Source organism: Callospermophilus lateralis, chromosome 10, assembly GCF_048772815.1.
Source record: "Callospermophilus lateralis isolate mCalLat2 chromosome 10, mCalLat2.hap1, whole genome shotgun sequence".
Taxonomy (NCBI): domain Eukaryota; kingdom Metazoa; phylum Chordata; class Mammalia; order Rodentia; family Sciuridae; genus Callospermophilus; species Callospermophilus lateralis.
Window position 1 is genome coordinate 58,080,907 of NC_135314.1, and position 21,503 is coordinate 58,102,409.

Here is a 21,503-nt window from a genome sequence, read left to right on the forward strand (position 1 = left end):
TTGTGATTGATAGAGGGCAGAAACAAAACTTTATCTACCATACTTCCCTCCTTTGATCCTAGCACAACGATTAGGACAGTATATCTAGTGGGGATACATCTATTTCTTGCTCCTCTTATTTCCATGAGGAGTGAGCAGGAGGAAGTTTTCTGACTGGTGAAATCCAAAATAGTCATGCATCCTCTATACTCTAAGTTTAGGAAGCAGGCCTGCCCCAGGAAGCAGTGTTTTCTGTTTTTTCATGCAGTGGGTTTAATACAAGTAGTTTTCCAACTCTGCTTGTAACTCTGGGGTGAAGTACTAGGAGGCCTGTTGTCCCTGAAGCTCTAAAGCCACCATTCCAGCTTTCACCAGGAACAAAGCTGATATTTGCTCTCCAGTCAGTGTGACTCCTACAGCCATTGATGGATTTTGAATTTGCACGGGGGATCTGGGCATTGTTTTGAAGTCCCCTAAATCCTCAACAGTAGGTACTCGGCAAACCTGGGTCAAAGAATATAAGTTCAAAGGACAATGTAAAGACTAGACTGATTTGAGAAGAGGGAACATGTTGAAGTAGATGAAGAGAGGGTTAGGGTATACCAGGTAATGGGGGGTTCACAAGGAAATAAGAAATTTGGATCTGATGTAGGGTAAGAGTGCTGTAGGTTCTTAGTAAAGGAAAAACATGAGAAAGAGAATTTAAGCCAAGTAGTGAGAAACTATGACAATGTGTTGCAGTGGAACTACAAGAGTGGGTTGTTGGGGGACAGCTGGAGCCAGAGGGCAACCAGAGGTGGTTTCTAGAATTTCTTAATGAGGGAAGATGAAGGTCTGGCCTAGGAAAGTGGGCATGTGGAAATAGGGAGTGGAGGGATGCATATGCCATCTCAATGGGAAAACTGCCAGGCTATGGTGACAACCAAGCTCTGGAATAAGGAGATATGTTTAGAAGGCAACCACTGAAGGAGGTAGATGAGCAGGCTCCAGAGCTGGTGGGAAGGGGGATTCAGCCTTGGGCAAGTTAAATCTGAGATGCCAAGTAGATTAGTTCTCCGCACTAGCCACGGGGGACTCATGGCAGGAAAAGAAGCATATTTAAGCGAGTGGGGAGCGCCTTCAAAGAGGTAAGACACCTTTGAAGGCTGCTAGGAAGAAATTGGTGGATACCCAAGGCGTGAGCAGGACAGTTACCTGTAATGACAGAAGGACAGAGACACAAGTGAGACATGGGCTGAGAAGAGGAAGCAGTCACGGCTCTTGGACCTGAGGGAAGGGCAGGAAAAGGCTACCAGCATATGCTGGACTCAGGATCTTCTCAGCAAAGCAGGGGACTGACCCTCACCTTGCGATTGAACCCAGACCAGCCTTCCATGCGCCGGCCCGTCTTTGGCCACTGCACCCACTTCCTGATGCTCTGGCTACAGCGGCACCCTAGTCTCTGGGCTGAGGGGGCTCCTTTGTACCCCAATCCTCTCCCTTTCAGCAGTAGGGAGGCTCAGACTACCTAGGCTGCAGGGCATCTTCTCTCCGGGGTTCCAGTCCCGGCCTAGACCGGGGCCCCCAGCGGTACCGCCCACTTGGCCACCTCTGCAGCTCACGCCGCCGGCTGCGGCCCGGGCTGCTGCAGGCCAGCCGCCCCTCCCGGGGGAGGGGTTTTGGCTCTCCTCGCCCCCCCTCCACCCCGCACCCTCTTCCCCTCTCGGCCTTTGTTGCAGCGTCCCTCGGGACAGCCCCCAGTGCCTTCGCTTCAGCGTCCTGGGGGTCGGAAGGATGCCTGGCGAAGGGCCGTGCGGTGAGAGGGGTTTAGGCTGAGCCAGGACGCACGAGGGCTCCCCGCAGCCGGGGACGAGGGAAGGGAGGGGAGCTGGAGCCGCGGGGCCCGCTGCTGCAGAAGTGGGAGGAGAATGGGAGGAGCTGGGGGGCAGGCAGTCGGGGAAGGAGGGGTCTTAAGGGGCGGCGAGCCCAGGTCGAATTTCCTCGGAGGCTGCTGATCCGCGAAGCTCCCACCTTCGCTTTGAGCTCGTTGCTGCCGTTCTGTCCCGCGCCCTCCGGAGCCCCGGACCGGACCATGGTGAGCACGGAGTGCGGTGGCTCGACCCCTCCGGGCGGCCTGGGGTGCCCGGACGGAGGGGACGAGCCTGCGGGACCTGAAGAAGTTTCCCGGGTCTGCGCGGGGCCCGGCGCCTTCAGTCTCGCTCTCTTCTCTCTCCCTCAGATGTGGAAACACTGGCTTGCGCTCGCGTTCGTGGCCGTCGCCTGGGTCCACGCCGAGGTAGGTGAGGGGTCCAGGAGGTCGGAACGCGGGCCCCAGGCCAAGGGGCTCTGCGCGCCTGGCGGCCGGCGTGCGTCCTGGGATGCTCGCGGGGTGGGACTGGGAGTTTCCACACTTGCGGTGGAGTGGGGTGGGGCGAGGCTCGAGGGGGCGCTCGGAGCAGAAATGCTACTCGCCAAACTTCAGTCTTAAAATCTGGATAAGTTTGGGCCATAAGCGAGAGCCCCACCGCGCCTAATATGGAGGGAGGGTGGGGTGGGGGAGAGATCAGGACTGGGCGGACTGGGACCGACGCGGCGACAGCAGCAGTCGAGTTCAAAAAGGCGCCCTGAGTTCTTCCCTTCACTTTAGAGGAAATTAAGAATAGTTCAGGACTTTTCCTTTCCAAGTCTGTCTTCCCCGGGGGTGGGGGTCGGGGAATCAAAAGATTCCTCTTTCGGGGCAAAATAAATTTCTCTTTCTTCTTTATAAAGTGAGATTATGATTCCCTGAAATTTTTTTTTTTTCTTTTCAAAGTGCCCTGGGATTTTTTTGTTATTATTTAGGCCATATAAGGGCATTTTAAAAATCTAAATTATCCTTTAAACTCACATTGCGCAAGTGTGAGAGATCCATGGCTCTGCCCTTTGGGGGCTCTGCGTTTCCAGTTAAGGCATTTCAGCTTTTTTTTTTTTTTCCTGGTAATGTTTTCTTTTCAACTCCAGTGACCTTCCTGAGACACTACAAACAAACCAACAACCCTTCGCTCACAAGCCCCTCCATTAACTCAAAGGTTTATGGACAGAAAATAAACAATTCTAAATTCCCTGGGCTCTAGTCTCCAGAAAAGTGAGGTCAGAAACTAAACATTTGATAATTATGGCAGGAAATGTGGAAGGAATTAAAAAGCATGAGGGAGAAGAAATGGAATGCACATTACAAAAGAAATAGCTCCCTAGTGGGTGGTTTATAGTCCCTTTTAGTTTTTTTTCTTCATATTACAGTTTAGCCCCACCCTTAGCATCACAGCCTGACTGTACTGCAGAATTCATAAATGCATACAAAGTCTTCACGATTTAAAAAAAATACACATTACACTGAAGTCTCACTTAATTCACTACATTATTGGTTGATGTAGAAATACAAGCTGTTTTTACTCCCAATGAAACAAGAATAGCTAATAATTATTAGCTATCTACTATGAGTTGTAATAAAATTCCATTTTCATGGTATAGAAAGTGATTCAGGGAAGTTTACCTAATGCATCAGATGCCCTTGACTATTAATGCTAGCAATAGGATTTGAACCCAAGCTCCAGACCCACTTCCAAACATGAAGTCTTAGCATTTACCAAGTATTTTGTATACGGGACTGTGTGTATTATTGCATCATTTCTTTTAGTTCCCCAAACCCTGTAAGATAGGTTTTGTTATTCCCATTTTATAGAGGAGGGAACATATTTAAGGACACTTGCCCAAGGTCATGTAACTGAGTAGTAAAGAAGAAGGATCTGAACCCAGTTCCCTCTGCCTCTGGAGCTCACCTTCAACTCCTGGCCTGCTTCTCTTCCGTTTCATTTTCCAGAGTTTAAATTTGAGGAATTATCCCTCTTCACTGGTAGATTTAGTCCTGATTAAAAAACACTCCTCCATCCCTTGCTGTACCCTCAAAGGACAGCCATAGTTCTGTGATGGATGAGGTGAATCCTGGGTTAGTTTTCCAGCAGGCTTAAGAATTGCCAGCCAGTGTGTGAAATGGCTCTGTGAACTGGAATGCAAATAGGAGATGTGAGGAAGCTCTGAGTTCAGTCACCACAAGGCTGTGAGGCCCAAGGTCTGGGATCTATTCTAGGCAGCCTGTACTGTACACCCGCCTCCCCACCCCTCTGCAATGCAGAGAAAAGCTTAGCCCTGGTAGGAAGTTCCCCCAGCAGCAATTTCCTGCTGGAAGTAGAAGAGCATCCAGTATTCTCAGAATTCCTGGGCAAAATCTACAGGGAAAGAGGCAAAATGAGAAGTGCTGAGGCATGGAAATCGAAGGAGTTGGTACAGAAAGTTACAGTGAAGAATGAGGGGTTACATTTCATGACTCCAGTTTTTTAAGGATCATTACCTTTTAATCGAGTCAACCTTTGGTGCCTGGCCCTAAAAGCTATATATGGCAAATTTTTAATCCATGTGTTCATAATGTATCTTTAATTATTAATGAAAAGGTAAATTAACCCTCTCCATAGGAGACTTTTACCTCAAATATATTTTAAGAATTATGTCTTGTAGTGAATGTGCTTACAGTAGAATTTTTCCCCTTTAAGGACATTCAGCAAACACACTCAAGAATGGGATTTATAGGCTTATTGGCAAGAATCCATTTTGGTAAACTTTAGATGAGTTAAAATTGTGCAAATATTGTTCAACTTTTTAAAAATGAAATTTAGAAAATAAAGTGAGGGTTCTCATTGCTTTTTGCATCAAGATTTAATACAAAGATTTAATTCAGCCTTTTAAAAAATAATATATTTATCTACAAATAATGTTTCTATTTGAAGAAGCCAAAGTTGTTGGAGTAATCCTTCAAAATTGGAGGTGTTCCAAGCTTGGGGAAAGGTGGACTGTCATCATTGTTAATATCTGGCTATGTAAATTCCATTTGGTTAGATTTGAGAAACTATTAACAGATCACATTAAGGAAAGAGTTACATTCTTCCCAGTGTTTTCCATTGTCTTTTAAAAATTATTTATTTATTTATTTATTTATTTATTTATTTATTTATTTATTTTAGTTGTAGTTGGACACAATACCTTTATTCCATTTATTATTTATTTTTATGTGGTGCTGAGAATCGAACCCAGGGCCCCGTGCGTGCTAGGCAAGCGCTCTACCACTGAGCCACAATCCCAGCCCCTTCCATCGTCTCTTACTTGGCATTTCCAAGTTGCTTTTTGATTGCTTCCTTTCTTACCTACTCTATCACCAGCATATTCCTTCAGCCAGCAGCCATCTGAATTCTGCCCCATTCACATGAGCAAACACCAATGTACTCTATAGAGTCCCTGCAAAAAAGACAGTGTTGAGTATGGCACATATCTCTAGATGTATATAATATTGCCATCTGGCCAGGGCAGGACATGGGGGGTGGAGGCCATGGCAGAGTGAGGGCTTCTATTAGCAACTACACAAAGCCTGTTTATTTTCTCTCTTCTATTCCCTTCCACTGGGTGTGATTACAGTTCCTTGAGAAGTGTTGGAGATGCAGGCATGGTGGGGAGAACCCAGATTTTGGTTTGCCTGCTCCATGAGTTGATGATCTCTGTCACTCTAGCATGGCAAGTTGAAGGAGACTCTGTGGCCCAACAAGACCATGAGGAGGACAGCCTTGGCAAGTGCCCAGGTGTTCCCCCACTTGCTGTTAGGGGTGGCCTCTGCTAGCATTGATTCCCAACATTTCAGGTCTACAAATTCTTTATTGTGAACCATGCATAAAGGGAATAGATTTACAAATCAGATTGTAATTCCAGTGAGAGATCCACATTTGACCTGGGAACTGTAAGTATATTACCTAACAGTAAGGAGATGCAATAACAATTCTACAGACAGATTAACTTCACTTAGTTCTTGACTGACCCCATTACAATACCATCAGGGTTCTGTCCCTCAGAAACCGCACTTAACTTTCATTTATACCCTATGCATATAGCTAACCACTAGGGTTTTTTGTTGGTTGATGTGGGAGCTCCTCTACATTCTTAGATAGTCTCAGGTAGACCTAGAGTGTAACCTCCATCTACTGACTGCTACTTCTTGAAGCTTCAGCCAGTGTATTTGCTACTAAAATGATTTCTTATTTACTTTTGGCAAATAAAGTTGTTGTAATGCTGAAGACCATCATTGGAAATTGGAATGTTAAAAACAGAACAGGTATACAACTAAAAAGCAAAAACAGAAGGGCAAGTGCCCAGCAAATCAAGGCCCTGGCCATTGAGAATGTCTTTAGAAGGTGGACATATTGCCAGGCATGGTGGCACAGGTCTGTAATCCCAGTGACTCAAGAGCTGAGGCAGGATTGCAAGTTTGAGGCTAGCCTCAGCAATTTAGTGAAACCCTAGCTCAAATTTTTTAAAAAGACTGGGGATATAGCTCAATTTTAAAGCACCCCTGGGTTAAATCCCCAGTACCTCCACCCTCCAAAAGTGGACATGTTACAACTCCTGTAAACATTTCTGGATTTGGTAACAGAAAGCAGGCTCCAGTTCCCAGTCTCCCAGGAGCAAGTTGGGGAAGAATTGTAAGGGGGAGAAATTAGAGAGTATGGACTGCGGTGGACATAATGACTCCAGAGGAAATGTCCCAAAGAAGTCTGTTAGGCAGAACAACACATGCTTGCACAAGAACAAAAAGTAAAGGATGAATAACAGTGGTCACATATGAGAATGGTTTCTTTTTCTTAATCGTCTTCAAATAACTGGACATCCAACAGAACATTCCTAGCAGACATAGTGACACACTCCTGTACTCCCAGCTACTTAGGAGACTGAGGCGGGAGGATCATTTGAGTGATACCAACCTGGACAACACAATTAGCTTCTGTCTCAAACTAATACCAGATATTATAAGACTTAAAAAAATAAAATTAATATAGCTCATTTTGTAAGCCAGATGATTATTGTCCTTGGAGGTCAAATGCATACTTTTTCCCAGTGTACATGTTTCTGACCCTGGCTTTGGCAACTGCCTTTTCCAAGAGTGAGCCATGAACAGCACCGGTCTTCCCTTCACTTTGCCCATCAGTTAGCGTTTACTGCCACAGGCTGAGCATGCTATGCACACATGGTCTCTACCTACCAGTTGCTTATAGTCTAGCAGTGGGCCAGGTTCTTTAAATTGTGGCAGCTACTGTGTCTATTACAAGGATATGGTGAATAAATGTCCTTGTAATTCTTGTTGTACATTAATATAGAACTTCCCTTGATATTGAAAATTCCTTTACAGTTGTAAAATGGACACAAATCTTTAGGGTGTAGTTTAATGAACTTCTACATCTGCATATACCCAGGTGGTAGCCATCACCCAATCAAGACAGAGGTAGTATTATCTTTATCAGCCCAGTATCTTGATGTCTCAACACTCAGTCACACTTGGCAAGTTTTTAATCCATGCTTTAGCAATAGTGATCCTTTAATAATTGATGAAAAGGTAACTTAACCCTCTCTATGTGACTTGCAATTTGCATTTTATTTTAAGCATTTAACTTGTAGTTAACTGTGCTTATAGTAGAAAATTGTTTTCTTTCTTAGGTACCAGGACAGACAGCAAATAGTTAAATGCAGTCTTCATTGATGTGAATTTGATTTAGTAAACCTTAGGTCAGTTCTGGGGGAGCTTACTTGACTGTTTTGTGAATGGATATGCTAGGGCTAGTATAATCTACACTGAGAAACTAAGTTAAGGAAAGAAAGTCAAATCTTTCTATTTGACCTGTTTGCCCTGGTCATTATTACATTTAAGGAGACTGTACATAAGATACTAGTCGTGTGATGTATGACAGCAAAAAACTTAGTACTGACTAAATATCCAGTGGGAGAGGGTGAAATAAATCATGGCACAGCCATGCGTACCACTAAAAGTTGTGTTTACAAAATACTATCTGTAGGGTTGGGATTATTCTTTGCTCTCATCTTTTCTATGTTCTCTTTTTATGGGTATACTTTATTTTCATGTTTTATCAGAAAATAACAACTTTTTATTTAAATAAAAGATTAGAGAGATAAATTCCTCTCAAAAAGAAAGGGATTCACAGAAATTCCCGTATTGTCAAGACACTGAATGAAATATCCAAAGAGTAAAACTTCTAAGGATCCTTTTAGGAGAAGGGAGGGAGTGAGGTTTCATAATTAGCCACTATTGGTTCATCCCCCTTCTAGAGAAATGGATCAAGTCCATCAACAGAAGTATTCAATGAACTTATTGGATACTGTATAAAATAAAAATAAATATCTCCCAATTCTATGACATGGCATAAACATAGCATACACATCAACATTACCTCTCCCTTATCCATGACAGACAGTTCTAATCAATCATGAAGTTCTTTCCTACTGAATCTGGAACAGGTTTGAAAATCATACTCAGTAATGTTCGAGGTAGTTATAAGCAATCAATCAGAGTCTGTCTGTGAAATAAAAGGTTTTTTTGCCATTCCTGCTGGAAAAAATCAATCCAGTTGGACAAACATTGACAAATGTTTAGCCAAAATTAGGATAATTAGAAGGCAGAATTCAGGTCTGTGTGAAACTGACAAAGACAACATGGGGTAATAGGTGATAGAATGCAGATTGGAAATGGATGAAAATCCCAGGAAAACTCTGCTTGCCAGTTTCTGGTCCAAGCTTCTGAGTTCTTTAGATGAATCTGAACACTTTGAATTAAGCCAAAACTGCTAATATTGGCCATCAACAAAATAGGATAATGAGAATTTTCTTGGCCGTTCCAGTGAAAGTTTGAACGGTTGCTGTTGCTAAGGCTTTGTAAGAGCTGCTGCTGTCATAGATAACAGCTCTGCATTAGCAGAGTCTGGCAATAACTTGCTAATAGGATGCTTTTGGGGTAGCTGAAATACAAAATATATCTCATAAATTTGCATTTTTTTTGCTGTGGTTGAAGGATTTTCATGTAATTTCTTAATAGACTTTCTATATCCTCATTTGGAAGCCATCACCATTAAGCTATTCCCAGGATTACGTCTAAATTTATGACCCCTAATGTGTCCCATGAATAATCCCAGACACTATTTGTGACCAGTCAAGCTGTTGCCAGGCAAGTTATAAGATACATGGAAGAAGCTGTGGTCTGTTTCAGGCCCAGATGTGTGTGTGTTTTCACGGGTTATTGGCTTGAGTTGATGTAGGGAGAGAGTCTGTCTTTCTCTACTCCTTGTTGTTTTCCAGATTTAAATCCTGTGTCTGAAGCAATATCTGTCTTTTCCCCAGTCTTTTATTCTACTCACAACAGTCGTTATTAAGTATAATTTATTAATCTCCTACAGAAGCATCTGACGTTATGCAAGTCACTTTGCACGTATCCTACCACTGGAATATTGTGGGATTAAAGGGCAACAACTTATGGTCCCTGTACTGCAGGAGCTGCCACCACTATAGCTACTGTACAGCTCAAATGGTTCCAGCCATTAAGGAACCAAATCTATGGCTTTGGTAGAAATTACTACTCCATTTTCCTCCTCTTTCTACTGGTTCAGGAAATCCTGAAATGCAGCGGTGGGATGGGTGATCCCTGACTTCTCAAAATTTCTGAGGCTCCACTTGGGCAGCTGGGGCCATTTTCAACCTCCACTTTGTTCACCCTGTCAGTATATCCAGTAGGTGGCAGCTTTTTGCATGGGACTTTACCTGAAATTTTATCTGTCCCTAGGCTCTGGTGTTTTTCCCTTGCTTCCCATTTTCATGACACTCAAACCTTCCTCTGAGTTCCTTCTTTCATTATCTCGTTCTCACATCTGGATGTCTCTCAAAAAAAAAAAAAAAAATTTATTTTCTGTGCCAGTGTTTGAACCCAAGGTTTTGCAAATGCTAGGCAAGTGCTCTACCACTGAGCTAAACCCCAGCCCCAAGACTTTTATATGAATTTTGTTACTGAACATTTTTATTATTAACTGCAATTAATTGTAAAGAATGAAAAAGTTCTTGACTTAGAAGTCCTGCTCCTACCCTTTCTGATAGCACCATTTTAAAATTACCTGATGTCTCTCAGACTTGTCCAGACGTGAGACCTTGTGCAAAGTGACTTATCTTCCATGAGCTCACATTCCTCATCTATAAAATGGGAATGATGCTGTTCTCTGCCTGTCTCTTCAGTTAGGTAATGGAAAGGGCTCCTTGACTGATGGCACATAAATCAACACCAAAAACAGAGTCCTGCTAGAGAGATAAAGTGCCTGTTGCCATTCCCTACTAGGCATCAAGGAAGAGTGTTTTTTGGCTCTATAATGTCAACAAGAAAATTCTCACTTTACACAGAAATATCCATGAGTCATTGCCTCTTATTGTACAGAGTATGTACTGGCTCAGGTTATTACTCCATTTACCTACTTATCCTTGAGAAGATGTAATATGTGATGGTTCAGCACTCTGACCTTGAAGCTAGAGAATCCTTGGGTTTAAATCCTAGTGCTGCCCTCACTGTCCATGCAGTCTTGGGGAAGTTACTTAAAATCTCTGGCCTGTTTCACAGTCTATAAAATGGGATTAATACAAAGTATCTACCCCACAGATTAGTCATGAGAATCAAATAGCTGCTACATATAAAGCAGTTAAAAGTGAGTTTGGCCCATCGCATGTTAGCTACTCCCATTCTGTAGCATCTCTACTAATAAGAACTCCAAAAGCCATTGGATTTGGGTGTATGAGAGAGCGAGCCATAGTATATGGAATTCTCCTGCCTCTTTGATTTGCTCTCTTCAGGAGTTTTAAGTATCTGTCTCCTTCTTTGTTAATCAAAGTTTCCAACTCTGCAGATATAATTATGTCAAAGTTACAATAAATGGCATATTTGTTGCTCAATTTAAGTTTTCATAGGTTTTCCACATCTGGAACAATGAGACAAAATGGGTTAAAAAGAAAACTGAGCCATCAGGTATGGTGGCACATACCTGTAATCCCAGCAGCTCACGAATTTGAGGCAGGAGGATCACAAGTTCAAAGCCAGCCTGGGTAATTTAGTAAGCCCCTGTCTCAAATTAAGATTTAAAAATACTGATCTTGTTGTTCATGGTAGAGTGCTTGCCTAGTATGGTTCAGGCCCTGGGTGTGATCCCTAGCACCACAAAAATAAATAAATAGAAAATGGGGTATTTATTTCAGGGGACATTTTGATGTTCAATATTTATATAAGAAACGTTGCTTCTACTGAACCAGTCTTTTCCTTAAACTTCTATGTAGTGTTTCCTCTGTGAGACCACAACTCTGTCCTTCCTCTAAGGAGAGGATTTCACCTCCATTGAGCATCTCCTATAGGCCAAAACCCAGCATAGGTTCTCCCTGAGGCAGTAAATGAAGGGAAGGAACCAGAATGAGAAGAGGAGAAAGGCAAAAGGAGAGGCATAAAGCTCCTCTGGGATTTTTCCACATAGTGTTCTCTCTCCTGGGTTTCTCCTTACATGTGGAGGTGACCACCAGATGTTGTAGATGGCCATTTTCATATAGTCTTCCTGTAATCCCCACAGCATGGCCTGTTAGCTGGTGATAAGTCTTCAATTTTGATTTTGGAAAATATGATCACACAAAGAAACAGGGCCCCTTGTTGTGCAGCCAGTCCTGCCTCCAGCCTCCGGTGCCCACACCTCTCATCCCCAGGCCCTGGGTGATTCTCTTTGCTCTCCTCTTCATCTTTCTCCTCTTCCTTGGCTGCCCTTTTCTTTCTCATCTTCCTCTTCCTGCCTTTATAGAGAGGTCATTCTGCAGTGTCTGGGCTGCATTAGGAGCCACCAAAATACCTATGAACCACCATGTTCACATTTATATAGAGATAGAATTGCACAAAGCCTTGATACTCTAGTTTGCATTAGTCATCTGGGACAAAGTATATTTTCTCAAGATCTGCTCAGAAGAGCAAAGTGGAAGGTCTCACAGATCTGTTCTCTATCACTGAATTCATGCCAGTGACTAAGTCCTGAGCCTGTCCCCAAGGAGCTTTCAATTCAGTGGGATGCCAGATAGGGACACAGACTCAGAGTGGTCTAAGTGAACAGTGTGTGAGCACAGAGCTGAGCACAGGAAGTCCTCCCAGAGGAATTGGCTATCAAACTGAGCTCTGAAAAATGACAGGTAGTGGAGACAGCAGGTAGAGAGAAAAAGTCATATCTTATTTAATTCTTACAACCCGTTAAGTAGTTATTGCAATCTTAATTTTATCCATGAGGAAATAAATTGTGGCTCAGAGAATTCAATTAGTTACCCCAAATCAACTGCCTAGTAAGTGGCCTACTTAGAATTCCAAGATAAAAGCTCAGTGATTTAGGGCCACTGTACCTTATTTCTGAAAGTGACTTTGAAAATAAACCAAAAACTCTTGCTAGTAACATGGACTCAGCACTGTACTGGCCTTCAGGTTACATCAGTTGTTAAATGGCTTGAGTGCCATGATTGAGAGTCAGGTCTGGTCATTCTGGCCACATGGATGTTGGTTCTCTCCATTTGGACTCACTTAAGCTACTTCTCTGATGTATACTGGAGAGTAGTTGTTATGTCAGAGCATTTGCAGCTAATGGTCAGTGACTCAGGGGATGGTTTAAGGCAGTTTCTTTGTTCTTCAGGTGTATTTACAACTGTTTCACATTAAATAAGGCCAAATTGCAAAATGGCTCTAAAACTCCAGCCTAATTATTGAAAGTGTGATTGTAGACATTGTTTACTGCACATGTGTACAGTCAGCCCCACTCACCAGTGGAGGGGGTGAGTGGGGCTGACTCTGTCCTGCACTGGGCTCAGCAAGCCACATGCCCTAGTACAGGGCTTATCTGTCCAATCAGAGGAAAGGAGCCCCTTTTTCTAACCAATGTGCATAGCTCCTCAAACATTGAGTCATGTGATGCTTGCTGGACTCTAATGACCCTTTCTACAACTGTGTATTTTATAAACTGATATCATTCATGGTGTTGGGGCTTCCATCAAAAGTCTGTTCTTGGGGCTTGGGTTGTGGCTCAGTGGTAGAGCGCTTGCCTAGCCTGTGTGAGGCGCTAGGTTCGATTCTCAGCACCACATATAAATAAATAAGATAAATCCATTGATAACTAAAAAATATTTTTAAAAAAAAGAAAGAAAAAAGAAAAAGCCTGCTCTTGGTATTTGTGACTCTTCTTTGTGGATAAGCCAAGATGATACAAATGGAAATTTTAAAATTGTGTTCTTTTGGCCCCACAGTGTGCTACTCTTGGCTGTTGCCCAGCTCAGTCTAGTTTGAGAACTGTGATTCCCCAGGAATGAAGAAAAGAGTTTCCAGCTCCCCTCCGATTTCTGGATTAGCAGAACTTCCCTTAGCACATAACTGAATTCCAGCCCCTGGGAAGAAATGTCTTAGACAGAGTGAACCCCCAGCCTGGAGCCTGTTGGAGGTTGTGTCATGTGTTTGCATTAGTTGAACAAAAAGTGAACAAGCTTTCCAGCCTGGCCTCCCCTCCTCCCTGCTCGCCTCTCTGCTGGGAGAGGCCGGTTAACGTCTAGACAGTGTCTACTTGGCACTGTGCCTTTCTAGCACAATCTGCACAGAGCTGCTGCTCTGACTTTGCCTCTGCTGCTCTGACTTTGATTGCTTCTCCTCACTCATTTTCCTAGTTTTCTTGGTCAACCTTCAACTGTCTCAGAGGACTGGCATGAGGAAGTAGGAGAGGGAATTGATGAGCCTGCCAGGATTCAGCTGCCTTGAGATGTTCAGAGTCAAGAAGCAAGAGCAGTGTTGGCTGATGCCAGGGCTGAGATTAGATCCCTAATGGGAGCTGGCTTCAAATCGTTACTACTTATTGGCCAGAGAAGGACTGGGGCAAATAGCCCAGGGCAGGCAGCAGCACCCCCAGCTTCAAGCCTCATGCCATGCCGACTTGGGCAAGTCACCTGATCCCCTTTCTCAAAACAAAGGGTTAGAGTGGGTCTGAAACACAGCTTAGAAATCCTGCCCATCTGAAAGAAGGCAGACATTCTAGGCTATATTGTCAGAATATTCTACTTAATGGAATTAGGATATTTGATTAGCTCTTGTCTTAAATTACAGCCTAGGATGTAATAGTTGGAAAGAGAGACTGGCCCAGGAATGAGAAAACAGAATGAATGAAAGCAGGTGGCCCTCCGGGTCCCTTACTTCCTCTGCGTGTACTGAGTGCAGTATAAACAGTACAGCATGTGGCACCTGAACACCAGGAATCCCAAATGCTGTTTACACTACAGAAAGGAATCACTTGATTTTCCACTTCAAAAGCCAGCTGCACAACACTGGGCAAGACGTGAGGGATGCTGGGTCCCCCTGAGTTGAGTGGAGAGTCTTTTTTTAAAAAAAAAGACAACCCAAAATCCAAAGTGTGCAATTCAAGATTTATTGAACTTATTCAAAAAACAAAAGTTCCTTCCAACTTCAAATGTTCATGTTTTGTTTTAAAAATACTGATGCATTATTGCAAACACCTTACAAAAATAACTGTCTGAAAATACTGGGTGAACTGTAATTTTGTTTTCTGGAATCCTCCTGGCTTCTTACCATGTTGCCTGACCAGGGTCTCCTACATGGTCTTCTGAACAGGTGTTGATAAAGTTCCTGTCTTGGTCCTCCCCTGGCCCTGATTTCAAATCAGTTATAAGCTCTAATTACTATGCATGAGAACTGGTCTTGGCTTCTGATATCCACAGTTTAAATCAAGTGACTTGCTGGGGTGAACTCAGTAAGGAAGCAGAAGCCAATACAGATGTTTTAGTCTTGTTGAACTGTTTGGTAGTTGCCTATGCTCCTGTTCCCAAATTCCACTAGATAATCCCAGGGTGCTAAATTGTGCCAACCATTGTTCCTGAATGGGAGTGGAGGGAACCCAGTGTTGCATATGTCTTTCCTAATAAGGGTATTTGTACAGATTAGAATTGATTCAAATTAGCTGTGTCCCAGAGTAGACTCTACCTGTGTGTGCATGTGTGTGTGATTACATACAAGAGAACGTACACACGCACTCACCCACACTGACTTTATCTTCACTGCTTGGAGAACCGGGCCATCTACCTATCTCTTCTCTAGTGGGACGTCCTTCAAGACAAATTCCTAAGGACACTAGTGAGGAGAAGCACATGTATTATTAAATTTCTTTTAACTGTTCTATTTTAATTTAGTTTTGTTTATGTGTGAATTCTCTTAGACTGCCTGGATATCTTCCTAAGTTTAGACATACAGACCAGTACTTATTTTTATGATTTTTAAGTTTGACTATTAGTGAACTTAAAATGTATATTATTCATTTATTTATTTATACCTCATTCCAAAAATAAAAACTATGTTTTCCCTCTTAAATTCCATGGTCAGACTCTCTTATTAGTCCTGTAAGGATCAGGCTAATTAAGTATATTTTCAGGAAGAAGGACCAAAGTTTGTGGCATAACATTTGTGACGGAGAAAAAGGAAATGGATGGGGAACTCCAAGACAGTCCTAAGGAATTCCTGATTGCTCTCACAGGGTTCTTGGCTCATTGAAACTTTAGTGTGAAATTGGTACATATGGAACTTCTATAGGAGCAGAAATAATCTAATCTAATCTAATAAAACAGAAATACAGATAGATGTCCCTCGGAGCACAGACTCAGACATACCCAAGTGCGCTTTACTGCCAGAGTCCCAGTCTGGAGGGCCTAGGGTAGCTTCCTGTGGCTTCTTGGTAGCTCAGCCCAATTCACAAAAGCTACTTTGAGATAGAGGCAAGTGTATACATACCATTCATTCACAAATGGTCAGAATACTGGCTCTCTTCTCTGAGGGCATCTTCACCCTGAATCTCTGCTATATGCTATGATTATGATATTCTAGCTGGTGGGATGTTGGCTGCAAACAGAAGCAGAAAATTTGCCTGGTTCTAAGAACCTTTCGGGAATGTGTCCATTTGTGCTTTGCTCTTCTCTCCTCTAGTCTTTCCTCCTTGGTGTTTTCTGTTTTCTTTCCTTTTTTATCCTGTGTGGCCACAGCCTTGACCTTGCCCTCAGCTGCATATAGAAAAGCAGATTCCTGATTTAGGTATTTAAGGGTAAAGCCTTCATTTTGTGCATTACTAGGTGTCTGCAAGAAGAGTCATTTTCTGAGTGTTAAACAGAAGAGTAATTTTCTACTTGGCATCAAAAACTGTGTAATGATCAAAGAAAACCCGAGCATGAGGAACACTCCAGGTGTGAGCTCGCTTTGGGTTTCTCAGTTTCCTTTCTTGGAGGATAGGCCCAGGAGAGGAGTGAGACTGTGAAGTGTTGAATAGAGGCCAGTCAAGCCTTTGCTAAAGGTTGAGTATAATACATCCAGTAGTCACTGCAGACTTGTTTCTTAATAAAATTCCCTAAACTACTCATAGGCCGTGTTGTTTAAAGGACAGTTACAAAGTTAGCAGCTTTCTCATAGCAGAACAATTGAAAAAGTTTTCATGTTCATTTTCTACCAAGGGATGTGTATAACTTAATCTGGATAAGGTATACAAAAGTTGAATTACCATACCACCTATAGGCTGTTGGGTGTCAAACTCAAGTATCCAAAGTCAAGGGTTGTTGTTTTGTTTATGCCCCATTTTAGGTGCTTTTCCTCCATTATCTCAATTACATTTTTCCCCCATTTTTGCTAGTACATTATAGTTGTACATACTGACAGGATTTGTTGTTCCATACTCGTACATCTACACGATACATAACATAGCTTTATAATTTGGTTTTGGTAATTTTTTAAAATACAAAAATAAAGAAACCATGATGTGATATAAAATCCTCTAGGAACAACCAATGCTTGAGGTTCTTAACCCTACTGTGTTGGTCATTTTACAGCTTAGAACATCTCATTTTCCCTTGAAATTCCCCTTAGACATTTGATCAAACAGAAAGCTCTTTATTTTCTGCCTACTGAATTACAGTGTGACTTAGAGAGAAGCCAGCTTCCTCCCCAGTGGCTGTGTCAGTTGGCTGATTGGGTTATTTTTCCAGGTAATGCTATCATTTTGCCCAGTATACATGACATTGTCATTGACCATAATTACTCATGTTACACTGTCCAAGGATGTAAAGACCTTCTCATTCCCTGGTGACTTGTTTAACCCCAGGAAAGTCTTTTCTCTGCCTGTGCTAGTAAGAGTGGTGAAATGAGTGTGTCTATGCCTCTGTGTGTATGTGCATGTGTGTTTGGCTGTTAGCTAGCTGAGTGCTGTTTTAGGCTCTAGACTGCCAGTCTATGGGTTCAGATGCGAAAGTAGCCACATTCAGAACATCATGCTGTTCTCTTTAAAGGAAAAGCATAAATTAGGGATTTCTAAGGCTGAGAGTATTCAAAACATGAGTGATCACAAAGTGGTTCTTGCCCTAGAAATGGGTGAAATTAATAGGAGGCAGGAAAATAGCGCTGATGAGGACTGGTAGGAGGGAGGCCCTAATACAGGTAGGAAACTCACTGTTAATTGTAGCAAGTTAAGCAAATGCAGATGAGATGATAAAGTTAAGAACGATTGATCTTTATCTTAAATGCTTCTTGAGGAAATACTCGAGTGAACACCGCTGAAGGGTATGAGCTGAAAAGATATATAACTGTTTGCAAAGTGAATAATATATGATTTATAAGTAAACTCACAATAGAAATGATAATGTAAAGGCTGTAAATTAGAATAGCACCAATATATAGTCTGTCACCAGGAAGATGATGTATACAAAGAGCTCATTTAATGGTAGTTACTATTCTTCTTGTTATTGCTTGAGTTCCAGGCAACAGTAGAACTACAGGAGAGAATAAAGAACCTGGACTGGTGTTGTGTATTGAGTGGTATTCATGTACATGCTGGGTTAAATGTTTTTTTCTGCAGGACTTTTCAGAGCCTTATAATATTCATGTGCATTATTTTTGACTCTCTGGGAGGAAAGTTCAGTAAGCAATGTTTCCCAACCATTTCACCATGGAACACATTTAAAAATATAAATATTTCAATTCTGATCTTCTGTGTACCAGTAAGGACAGATTCCATAAACAGAGTCTATTTACATCTGATCCTAGGCCTTGCTGAGCTCACTTCCTGAACTAATCCCATTTCATCATTTCATCAGGCATGTGGTTCATCCAGAGCCCAAGGCCATCCTGAGAGGAGAGCCTTCTGGGCCTGACTCCAGTTTGGGCCATCAGCATGACTCTGTCCATACCTGCCTACAGACTGTTGGGTATCAAACTCAAGTATCCAGGATTTCTTCTTTGACATATCACTTTCCCTTCCCATACCCCAGTCCCTCAGCAAGTCTTGTGGGCATTAGTCTTAGATATGTCATCTCTCCATTGACTGCTGTCTATCTCCATTACCAATACTCTAGTCTAAGCCACCTCGTGTCAGGCTGTTGCGTTAGCACCCAAGCTGTGTTTCCTTTTTCCCTCTTGTCTGTCTGCTCTCTGTTTCTCTACACAGTGGCCTGGGTAGTCTTGTAAAACACATCTGTTCCCTGGGTAAAACCCTCCCATGTTCCCTGTTGCACTAAGGATGAAGTACCACCTTCTCGGTACCTATGAGACCCTGCACACTCTGGTCCTTGTCAGCTTCTCCCAGCTAACCCCACACCTCTCTCCCCAGCAGACCTCAAGCCACAGCCACACTAGTGTTTTCTCTGTTCTTGGAACGTAACAAATTCTACCCTGCTTCAGAATCGTTGCACTTTTCTTCTCTCTGTGACTGCTGTCATGCTTCGGGGTTCAGCTCAAGAGCATTCCCTGACTACTCAACCTATAAAGATGCCTTGCTCCAAGATTTCTGCCATTTGTACTGTTTCCCTCCAAACTTTGCATAGTCTGCAGTGAACTTGGTTTTTTGTTTGTCTTTCACTGTTTTCTCTCTAGAATATATACTCCTTCAAAAAAAAGACCTTGTCTGTCTTCTTCACCCATAGGTCCCCAGCGCCTAGAACCTAGAACTGTGCTTAGTAAATATCTGTTGAATCAATTCACAGGCTAAATGGATTAATAATGAAGTCAGATGTCTCATATGAGAAGATGTGTAGTTTCCTATGCCTGCAGTCCATGTATCCTAGTCATCAATCTGTATGTCGGATTCTGGAGTTACAATGTATACTTGGGAAGATGGGTGACAACACTAGACTGTCAACATTTTGCTTAACCTTGGATATGGTAGTAATGCTGGGCTTGCTTAATCAGATGCCTGAATCTTAATTCTTTCAGGTCTAGGTGAAATTGAATTTAAGATGGGGTTAACGGAGCCAGGCACAATGGTGCATGCCTGTAATCCCAGTGACTCGGGAAGCTGGAGGATAGCAAGTTCAAGGCCAGCCTCAGCAACTTAATGAGACCTGCCTCAGAATAAAAAGGACTGGGGTTATAGCTCAGTGGTAAAACACTCCTGGGTCATATCCCCCATACCAAAAAAAAAAAAAAAAAAAAGAGAGAGAGAGAGAGAGAGACAGAAAAGGCAAGTTGAATGGTAAATATTTTTATTCTTCCCTTCCATGATCAGCAATTCTGATAAAACTGGGTACCATTCCCAGAGGAAAAATGTCCTAAGGAATATAAAGTAAAGCATTAAATTTTGTCGATGGTGATTCTTTGCCCAGAGCCACAACTCACTTTGTCTAATGACCTTTCCATTTGCTGAGAACTTTATTTTTTTTTATCCTTCCTGTTCTTGCTGTCTTTCCTGTGTCATTTTAATAGCAACTATGGTGTCTCCAATGTGGGTAAGGAAAAAAAAAAAGACATTTAATGTTGCTGAATTCATTCAATCAAATCTCAGAGAAATATCTTATTCCTGGGTATGTTCCACAGTATAAAACAGTGATCAGTTTGGGGTAGAGTCCCTGGGAGTGTACCACCCCACTCACCTGCCACATTAACTCTCCAAACTTTCTTACACTTGACCCATAGACCAAGTTCCCTGATTTACTTACTACAACACATTGCTCCACTTTTCAGTGGAGTTGGGGGTCCCCATGGATAACCAAAAGTAATTAAATATGTGGCATTTCTCCAGTATTTAGTTAGTTTTAAAAAAAGGATAGCAGTTTGAGAACTCTGTCACATAGTACTTGGGAGTAATTTTGCCACAAATGATAATCTGTTCATAGCAATTAAACTAGTAGATTTGGGTATAGAGTTTTCTGTTACCCTTTTGAACAGAAAAGGAGGCCTTTGTGCATTGTTGGTACAGCTTGAGGGTCTCATGTGATTTTAATCTCTTCAAAAATAGGGGGTTTTGCTGCAGTGGAACAGAATACTTGGCAGTTGCTTATTGGTGGGCTTCCTGTCAGCTAAAGCCTGATTGGCCTGTACAACTATGCTTTATAGCTTCTTCTCCAACACCCCCGCCCCCAGCTATAACATAATATCCCAAGGGCTCCAAGCAAAGAATGCATGGAAGGAATGTCTCAGGAAGAATAGAATGTGCATGTTTTCATTGACTTGAATCTCAAGGCACTAAATGTGAATGTGTAATGTTGAAAGCTGGTCGCAAGAGAGTTAAAGCAGTCGAACCAAGAAAATGGGGGGAAAAAACCAAGTTTTTGAGAAAATACAGCCACCTCATTGCCAAATTAATCCATGGATATTTGTGCCAAAAATAAATAAATAAAGTTAAGAGGCAGCTCAAATATGTTCGGTTTAATTAACCCTTTGTCCTTGTTTCTGAGTTAACCCATGAAAAGGCAGGAAATGGCAAACACTTTTATCTTATAGAGACCAGAAGGTTGAAGTGTCTTGTCTGTGGGCATTGAAAGTAGAGCTAGAATGAGACTTACATGCCCATGTCATCTGCCCGTTTCCAAGGTGTTAGATAAGCCAGGTGTGGTGGCACATGCTTCTCAACCCAGTTACTCTGGAGGCTAAGATAGATCACAATTGGCCAGCCTGGGCAACATAGCAAGACCCTAGTAATTAAATAAATCACCAAGTACTAGATATTTCTTACTTCAATATCCCAGTCCCAGATATAACCCAGAATGCTGCCTTGCCTATAGTTTCTGATAATACCTGTTCCTTCAGTTATGTACACCACTTCTATGTCATTCCAAGTGAAAGAAAGTCTTACTCTTTCTACGCAAACTCTCCTTCTCTGATTGAGATCAGAACAGGACTTACTGTTTAGAGCTGTTGAGCAGTGCAATTAAGATGTGCCCTAAGTGTAATTGGATTCCAAAGACTAGGTATGAAAAAAATGTATAAACTCTCTCAATAATACTGATTGCATGTTGAATAGTAATATTTTGGACATATTTGCTTAAATTATTAAAATTAACCTATTTATTTTGATTTTTAAAAACGTGGCTACTAGGAAATTTTAACTTCTTTATGAGATTGGCATTCTGTTCCTGATGGATTGAGCAGTGCTAGACTGTTGTCATTTAACCATGCATTGCAGTTAGCCACATTTTGTCTTGCATTGTCTCTGTTAGATCATGGTGTTCTGTTACTTGAAAATTCATGTATTTACATCCCCATCTCCTCACCTAAACTATAAGCTGTTAGAGACACAGACGGGGCTTTATTTGTCCTTGAGCCTCCAGCTTATGGCATGTTTGGC

General features: G+C 42.3%; 1 protein-coding gene across 1 annotated transcript in view; it reads left to right on the forward strand.

The window, feature by feature from the left end:
• The first annotated feature begins 1,926 nt into the window (after window positions 1-1,926).
• Fstl1 (follistatin like 1) overlaps window positions 1,927-21,503 on the forward strand; it is a 51,721-nt gene continuing 32,144 nt past the window's right edge. The window contains exons 1-2 of the mRNA XM_076867444.1: window positions 1,927-2,053; window positions 2,198-2,254. Coding sequence (XP_076723559.1) covers window positions 2,051-2,053; window positions 2,198-2,254 — 60 coding nt within the window. The 5' untranslated portion in view covers window positions 1,927-2,050. The remainder of the gene's footprint in view (window positions 2,054-2,197; window positions 2,255-21,503) is intronic.